A 9,307-nucleotide genomic window follows, 5' to 3' on the forward strand; every position below is an offset into this window, starting at 1 on the left:
ACATTTTAGGCCAAAACTGCAAAAGAGTTACAGTAAATGACTATTCAAATACGTATTACCCCTTCAGATACACTTACGCACTCCTATAGTTATCAAGTGTAACATTTCACCAGATACAAGGCTTCAATCTAGGCTCTAATAAGTCTTCATATTCTGTGCTAGCCAAGCTTCTTCTGTCCTTTTCAGATGAAATTGAGTTACTTGCACAGCTCTTTAGAAGATAAAGTGTCTAAGACACACAGCTTCTCATGGTCCAAATCTTAGCAGATTTTAATGCCGCTGATGTAATATTCTGAAGAATCAAGTATGTCTCAGTTTTGAGTTTAGTCAGACTTATCCTTTTTCTTTCCTGTTAAAGGCACTTTACTTGCAACAGCAGATCCTACAGCTGTAACACCTCCAGCCACAGCAGAAACGCTTCCTTTGACTAGCCCCACTCCCATTGAAGGCACAGATGTGACTGCTGTTTTGGTAATTTCCAAGCTCTTCCCTCCAATCCAAGCAACACCCCCAATCGTGGCACCAACAGCTCCCTTTGTGACACTGAAGAGGCCACCAGTCACACGAGAAAGCATGCCAGGCTGCTGCTGTGGGTGGTCTTTTAATGAACCTAAGGGAAGAAACAAGAACCAAATCAATCATGGTGCTATGATTAAAGCATTTTCAAAAGCAAAGCTGTTCATAAATACTTCCCTTTTTAGCCTAACAGCCATTGCAGGCAGCATGTATTTACCTTGCAGACTACTCTTCTTGGATACTTGCACAATACCATTGTTCCAAATAAGAAAAGACACTTTGCTGCAGCTAGACATACCTCAATGCTATGTTCTAAAAAACAAGTCAATACTAAGCCTACAAATACCTGGCATATTGCTCCCAGACAGTCTTACGTGATGAACTTCAGTCCTCTGTCCATAGGCACCACCACCTTCCCAGACCTTGGAAAGTCTCATGGCCAAGTTAGCCTCATTTCTGGACTTTAATGGGGGGAAACCCTCCTGTTCCCCCCATCCTAATACTCAGAGTTAACCCATGGTGGGGACGACATACCCCAAAAAAGCAGCAGCACTATCTCGCTGTTCAAATCTCTAAGGAAGGACTAGAAAAAGTTCCCTGGAAAAGCAAAGCCAAAGGTTTATTAAAAAAAAGAGCTGTTCTTTGAAAAGAGCTCACCTTGAGACAAGGCTGTTTCTTTCCTTAATAATTACTGTTTTCAAGATATGTTTACATGGGTTGTGTGCAAGAGTCACAAAAAAGAGAAAGGAGGTTACAAACGAGAGCAGTTAGGGGGATCAAAAGGAGGGTTGGAAGGACAAAATTGATGCCAATTCTTCACTGTATCACTTCCTTTCCTCATCGTGTACACAAATTTGATTTTCTTCCAAAAAGGCCTTTTTTGAAGTTTGGATAGGGAAGGGGAAAAAAAAAAAAAGTAGTCCAATGGCCAAATATGTTCTAATGAAGATTATTATGTACCAGAAGTGGTCCCCAAAGGCATTAACAATAGCAAGAGTTACAGGCTCCCAATAGAATTCCCAAGATGACGCACAAAACCAAATCTCAAACTACAGGATTTCTGCATGTTATCAACCACATAAACATGTTTTTTTTTCTAAGGTTAGGTTTAACCTGCATTTTGCAGTTTCTTGCTATATGCTGTAGAACTCAATTCGTGTTTCATAATTATGGTATTATTAGATCGCCTCAAAATAATAGAAAAGTAATAGACTCCCAGAATTAGCCACTTAGTCCTCTAATAGCTTAGCAATTGCATTCTATTTCTAAATATAGACTTCAAAATCCTAGAGATAATGCACCTTGCCTCTAAAGGGAATCAAGACTGCAACTCCATGCCCCACTACTGCATAAACGTCATCTAATCTTCAGATAAGAAACAGGAAGATGAAACATTATGTTAACATATTTAAGCACACAAGAAATTATCACCCGCTGCACCTATAAACCAGCTTAACCCTGACGTGTTTATCTGCAAGATATTTTCAGTGTGAGCTTTGAGAAGTCTCTGGTCTTCACAACATTGTACAGGGAAGCATTTTTTCAGTTCCTGTTTGTCAATTCCTCACCAACCCCAAACACTTTTTAAAACAGTTTCAAAGAAAACCATGGCAAGAGACAGCCAGCTGTTGGGTTGTTGGTTTTTTTCCCTAGCTACCTGTAGGTAATATATGTGTATTTAACAGATACATTTCCTTTTCTTAAGGAAAAACAACAGGGGGAACAAAGAAAAGAACAAGTGAGACCATGGTTAGCACAGCTAGTGAAGAAGCAAAAGTGAAATAAAAAGGTGAGGAAGTTAGCAGCTGAAGGAACATGCTTTGAGGAGTACAACAAATGTAGAGAGGCAGGGGAAAAGAAAAAGCAGAGCTAGATCCACCAGACCTATATCCAGCCCCTATCAACGCATTCACTCTGCGCTGCGACATGCCTTAGGAGAACCAGCAGAACAGGTCTCTCTGTCCACTGACCTGACTGCTGACAACTCACATGCAGAAGACAGTTTCCAAGAGTCACCTCCCAGCACTCATCTACTTAAAGATGAAAACCAGGGTGAAGAACTTCCCATGCACCTCCAATGAGTTTGTGATAACGCCAGGACTGACCCAGGACTCAGAATTCATTAAAAAAATGTGAAGTTCAGAGTTCCTGTATGTGTGCCCAAAATAATAATAAAAAAAAAAAGAGGGATGCCATCTAAGAGAATTTCTCAGAAGTTTGGCAGAAAGAAATAAAAGTTCCATAGAGAGGAACAGTGCAGCTCAGGGAGCTAAAAATACTAACAATGCTTCCAGTTTACACTAGTCTTTCTTACTTAAGAAATGGATATGGATGACAGAAAGGGTCCTGGAAACTAGGAGCATAAATGACAGCCTTTTACTTAAAGCAAAGTAATACCCTTGCTGGTTCATTCTCAGCCAGTAGCTTGCAACCTGGACATCTCCAGCAAAACTACATTGCCAACACAAGCATATAAATAGAAATGAAAATTCTATTTACATACAGAAAGCTTTCACACTCAAAAGATTAGTATATAGAGCCTGGTATAAAATCCATTGTCTAGTATTATGCAAGAGAGTATTCTTGTGACCAGACCTTCACACCTTGTAAAAAATTTGGTCAGAAAGTGCTTCACTTCCACCCAGCTGGATCACCATCATCAGGGTGAATGGGAGTAAAGACTTATCACACTGAATTTTAAGAGCTGATTTCAGTAAATGAGACCTGATGTTAGCAAGAAAGGACCCACCATAGATAACAAAAAATAATGAAAGAAACACACAAAAGTAATCTTGACATGCTTTTCTTCACATTACTTCAGGTAGCCAATCCTTTGACGAAACCTACTCTATTTCACAAGTGTAAATACTGACTGTGACGGCGTATTAGTAACTTCTGGTGATGGCTGGCACATTCCCATTTCATTCCTGTTTGCATTGTCTGTTAGATATAGTAAATGCCCGCAGCCACACAGAGTTTTTATTGACAGTTGATTTCTATTCTAGGATACACACTGGTCTTCTTTCTCTTATTGGTTGGAAACAGATCATTCCTAAGTCTAGGGAAAAAATTACACAAGTTGCCTGTTCAGGGGTTGGTTCTACCACACTACCTTGCAGCCCACTTCCTGAACAGCAAACAAGAGTTTGAATGAAGGTAGGTTGCAAAGGTTGACGCCACTTGCAAAGCAGAAAATAAAGCATTAGAGTAACACTATTCATAGAAAGCACGAGCACAAAAGCTTCTCCTACATATGTCTTTTTTTAAAAGCTTTTGGGCACCAAATTTGTCAAGTGCTATTTGGACAAATTTGAACTATTTCTATCTGTATGAAAAACAGCAGATTGGTTTTGGAATTGAGCCTTTCCTCTAAGGATTTTTTTTGGCAGCCTGTTCAGACAGCCAATCTTCTTGCCAACATTAAACTGGTAGCCTTCTGTCCACATTTGGCCATCTCTCTACAATGGTGTAAGCATATCGCACACGAAGGACTTGTACGACACTTAAAAGCAGGGATGTTCTTCAACAGTATTCCAATATTTAACTAAAATGTTGAATAGTGCACATGAAACAGAATCAAAAGGAAAAAAACTCTTCAAGGATGGAGTTTCCATTAAGATAAGCTGTGTTTCATTCTACTCCCTCTAAATACCCTAACTTTCTCCTTCTATTTAGACTTCAGATTCAAACTGGTTATTGTCATATTAAAAGAAGATACTGTGCAGAAGAAAGTAAGTCTCAATTGTTCACAAATTCTAAATAAAACCTTGCAATACCTAGTGATGATCAGACTCAGCTCTGAATCTGGACAACCTGCTGAATATTCTAGGAAGATAAAAATGCTCACTTGTTTTACTGCCTTCCTCAAGAAAGAGTCGGTTGTAGTTTACCAGTCAGACCACTGTTCATTTTCTGTATGTGAGGTTTAACACATATAAACCGCAACTCAATCTTTAAGGCAAAAAAAAGGCACCTCAAGAATTAAGACTTCAAGGTACCACACATTAGGGCATAGTTTCCAACCTGGCATTTGCTTTCAGAAATGCATCTGGGATCTTGACAACCCCACAAGACCTGAAAAGGAATTATTTTTGTCCTCACACCATGATACTGTAACAAGTTCAAGTATAGTAGAGCTTAAGAACCACTGTGCCATGGAAATCTATTTCTCCCTTTCCTCTCATCTTGTACTTGTGTTTCCTGCCTAATAGTTGTTAAGAATAGAGTGAGCTGTTCTGCTTCAACTCCTTCTGCTACGGTTAGTGGATAATACTGTTGTTCAACTGAAGTAAATTGTTCAGTTATATAATATATAAAAGCTGAGGGGGGAAAAAAAACCAGCTACACCAACAAAGAAGCAGAGCTTTAAAGGGTCATTATAAACTGAAAATCAATGAAACAAGAGGAATCAGGACTCGCTGACCTCTACATCCAACACACTTGGTCTTAAAGCAAGATGAGACAGAACACAGACAACCTATGTGCCAAGAATGTCTTTTGATCTACTATGCTTCCAGGCACATTATGCAAACAGGACTCTTCACAGTCCTGCTGTTCCACAGCCTGGAAAAGAACTCTGCTCATTTGCAACTGTATTTCCTCTGCAGATGTAATAACCAATTTAAGATTCATTTGGTTTAGGAGAAGCCACTGCATTAACGAAGTCAAGTGTCTGTTTGTATGAAACCGTAAGAATAAGTCAACGGTTAGAGCTATAGTTAATTGTATGATGTAAAAGTGTCTCCAAAAGTAGTAATGAGGTTCCATGTATTTTTAAACACATCTTGTTTAAAAGTCACAAGCACTATGAACTCAGCAAGGTGTCCAAAACTGAAGCTGGGCTTTTTCCATCTGACATAATGAACAGCTGAAATAAATACCCTTGGACCAATTCACATCTCCAGAAACTAATCTGCAAATTATGTCCTTCAGTATCTGCCCATCTTCTCTATGATTTATCAGTACAGCTGTTTACAGAGTTATGTTCAGTTGCCTTACTGTAACCAGGATAACGCAGAAGTGAACAATAAACCAGGCCCATCCCATCCCAGGCTTGTTACTTGTATGAAAATTGAAGTGTTCAGCTTGCAGATCCATTTTTTAAAGACAGCACTGAACTCCTGAAATTCTGATGGATTTCTGCAAATTTACTTTCATATTATGAAAACTAATACATACCTTCTGGTGGTTCATCATGAAGGTATGATGGGACTTCCTGTTGATTTTTGTCCGTTTGATTCATTATTGCCTAAAAAAAGAAATTTCACACATGCTATACATCTTTTCTGCAATCCATGAATCCAAAATTCACGTAGTTTTAAGTTCCAGAGAAAAGGAACTTCTTTTTCATTACTAGATAAGCTATCAGCTCCTGCCAAGCTGCTGCTCTTTTTATTATCAGATTGTGCTTCTGCATTCTTCAGCCAGACTCAATACTTGAAAAAGAAGCCCTCCACCAGGTCAGTAGGCTTGGTGAGAGCTGCCACTCCACACCAAGTGCATCTCAAACCTAAAAAGCAATCAGGAAGAAAGCCAATATGAAAACAAAACAGCCACTGTCATGCAACAGCTTAAGTTTATGTGCTAAAAAAGAAAAGCTTAGTGATCATAGAGGTGGTGGGTACTAGAAAAACCAACAGCAGCATGCCTATAAAATATGCTGGTAACTGCAAAGCAGTAGCTTAAAGAAATAAGTCCTTGCAGCAGCATTTGAATAAATGCTATGAAAAAAAGATGGAAGAATTGTAATGAAAACACTCAATTTCTCTTGTAGCAGTATTGCATACACAGTGTGGTGACAGCAGCAGAACTAGACTGTTTTAACTCTATACAAACTTTCCAATGAAAATATTTCAGAAAGATTTCTTTTTACCAAAAGCTGTTTCCTAGAGCAGTTCTACAGCAGCAGTCCCTGACAGTGAAGGAAAGCACAGGAAAAAACTCAGATCTGCAGCTCTGCTTACTGCATCTCCTCTTTGGAGGTGAAGAAAACAGTATCTGGTCCAGGCTTCCCTCCTGCTTCCCTCCCCCATCAAAGTGTGCCTTGGTGCTAAGTACTGTCTCCTCCTCTGAGCCCTCCTGCCAATTCCGCTTTCCCTCCTCAGCAGCCACTGAGGTCAGGAAAAGGAGAAAGAAAAACAAGTTGCATTATACCACTCAGCATCCTTCTATCTTCCTACCAGTGACCTTAGTTCCCTCCTTCCTGCCCTGCACAAGCCTTTAAATAATTTAATTTTTTTCAGGAGCCACTGACCACCACAAAAATAATTCCAGCCTCTCTTGCCGTGCCCATATCTCTCTGTACCTCCTCTGGGTGAGAAAGCAGTGGCTGGGATCTGACGAAGGGATGAGGAGACACAAGAAGAACTTGAGGGGGGGAAGACTCACCTGGAAAACAACAGCTAAAACCCTCACAGTATGATTGTGAAGTCAAAACATCACAGTGAAAACCAGTACCCACAGACTAAAATAATAGATCTTTGGATCAGAGGCAAGCCTAAAGTGAATATTTAAAAAGTCCTCACAATTAGTACTAAGGTATCAGTTCACAACTCAGAAAACATGGGTACCTTTACACAAGAAGCCGAACAGGAAAGCAAGCAAGAAAACCTACTACCAGGATGGCCGATTTGATGGCAATGCTGAAAAAGTACCTCTCAAAAGCCAAAAACGCAAACCTGGAAGCTAAGAAACAGGAAAGCGAGCAGCAACACATCAAGATGGAAGACTAAATACACGAGGGCTATGAGGCAATTTGCAAAAGTATCAATTGTAGAATTCCTTGTTCTTTTATTTAATCACAAATCAGGAAAGAAAGAACAAAAAAAAGAGCCTGACCAATCACAGGGAGCAACCCAGGGCAATCAGGTTCTGCGAAAGGACCCGACTCAGGTGCTACATGACTTCTTTGCATTCATCTAATGCAACCTGGAAGAAATAGAAGGATTTCATCCTCACTACGTGAAGTTACATGTAGGTTGTTGCTTTTTTCCAACTTGAAACAAAAACATCAAGCACCGTAAGAAAGAGAAGACAGATGCTGTAAGAAACTGTCAGGCCTGACATAAATTTGATCAAAACATCTGTACAAAGATGAAGCAACTATGTTTCTCCTTAGCATGTGGCCATTTTGTTCGTTCAGATAATTACTCTTATCAGGAATTCGGAAGGAGTTTATTCACTGCATTAGGGAAGGTCCTAAAAACCATAAAATAAAAGTCACAACCTCGCAAGTCTTACTTCAAACAAAGGAATAAAAAAAGTGCGCAGAAGAGTTTTAAAGCAGACTCAAGGGAGACACAAATGAGTAAAGCCAGAGAGAAATTAATTTTTATAAAGAACTACTTCTCCTAATATATTTGTATCTAGCTGGCATGTAACTCGAAAAGAAACCCAGATGAAATTGCTTGTTTGAGCTTCCAAAAAGTTTCTGTCAACAATTCCTCGTAAGAGGCTCAGAAAGGTTATTTAATCTTATGAGGAAAGACAAAATACTGTCAGGGATTATCAGAGTTTAGAGGGGAGCTGGAGTAAGTTACCAGTTCTGAACATGGCAGAAGGCTAGAAAGTGTCACAAGGCTCCACACAAGTTTTAGTATTTTCTGCTATTAAGGAGGTGTTGGACACATCAGCACTGATAGCAGATCCAGCCCCGATGAAGTACCGAGGATCTGTTGTGCTAAGGCATCATACAAGTTTGGGTATCATCATACAAGACCTGTGCAATGGAAAGAGTCAGAGTTAAGACTGGCAAACAGCACGGGTGAAAGATGCTTTCATAATTCTCTGTAACCTAGGTTGGGCCACTGCAGATTTGCTTGCAGTTCCTGCAAAGCTAACTGAGCAAAGCAATGTATTGGCAGGGGAGTTTCACAGCAGAGTTTCTAGTTTAGCGATTAAGTATTAAAAAAGGCATATAAAAGGCACGGCATTACATAAAAAAAGTGGTAAGATTAGGCAGTTCCTCCCCTGCTACCTTCCCTAGAACGTCAAGGCTTTAAATAATAGCTTGGGGTCAAGAATTACATAAGTTATACAGGAATATTACACAATTTGTCACTCACATGCAATGATTTAACACAATTGCAACTCCTTCTAAACCACAAAAATACTTCACTCTTACAACTACGTGGACCACAGTGGTCTATGTTCCACAGCTCAGGCACTGGTAACCTGCTGTGGTCAGACCCCAGAAGTCAATGGAGTGCTACACGGGCCTGAGAAGAACCGCTAAGGGAAGTAAGTCACTGTTCGTAGAACTGAACTTGTTCTACACAGAAGAGGGCCTCCAGGGGCCAGCAGACCAAAGTTGAAAACTACTGCATGATGCGTGGTTCTACAGGTGCCTGGAAGCACTCCAGGGACGCTGCAAGAGATCTGCCTATCCAGCTTGTGTGAGGTTTTACTCACTGTTCTCCTACTACATCGGTGCAAGTGAAAACAGAATCCCATTGCTGTCAGAAAAGGCTCACAGTGTGACCCAGGACAGAATTTGGCACACAAGAACTCACATAGCGCAATGCGAGTTACTTTTGTTTTTCTGTAGAAGCTCTCCAGTGAATCACAGAATCAAGTCAGAGATCCAAAGGACTTAAGCAGAAAATTTTAAGATATCTAGGTTACAGCCTGCATCATGCATCCTTGTATCCAATTTAACATGTCAGGAGACTTAAGAAGCTCTGAGAAGCGATCCAAAATCCTGTGTGCTAAACAGAGTATAGCCTACCTGGTGAGCAGGAAATATTACACACATGAAGATATCTTAAACCTGGCTACCCTCCAGAGATTTAAG

General features: G+C 40.1%; 1 protein-coding gene across 1 annotated transcript; it reads right to left on the minus strand.

Moving 5' to 3' along the window:
* Positions 1–323: 323 nt before the first annotated feature.
* TMEM263 (transmembrane protein 263) lies at positions 324–5,758 on the minus strand. Its single transcript, XM_010289296.1, has 2 exons — positions 5,695–5,758; positions 324–610 (listed from the first exon to the last, which is right to left on the minus strand). Exons 1-2 carry the CDS (start codon positions 5,756–5,758, stop codon positions 324–326), a joined length of 351 nt encoding a protein of 116 aa, XP_010287598.1.
* Positions 5,759–9,307: the final 3,549 nt, after the last annotated feature.

This window comes from Phaethon lepturus, unplaced genomic scaffold (genome assembly GCF_000687285.1).
Source record: "Phaethon lepturus isolate BGI_N335 unplaced genomic scaffold, ASM68728v1 scaffold44956, whole genome shotgun sequence".
NCBI classification, from domain to species: domain Eukaryota; kingdom Metazoa; phylum Chordata; class Aves; order Phaethontiformes; family Phaethontidae; genus Phaethon; species Phaethon lepturus.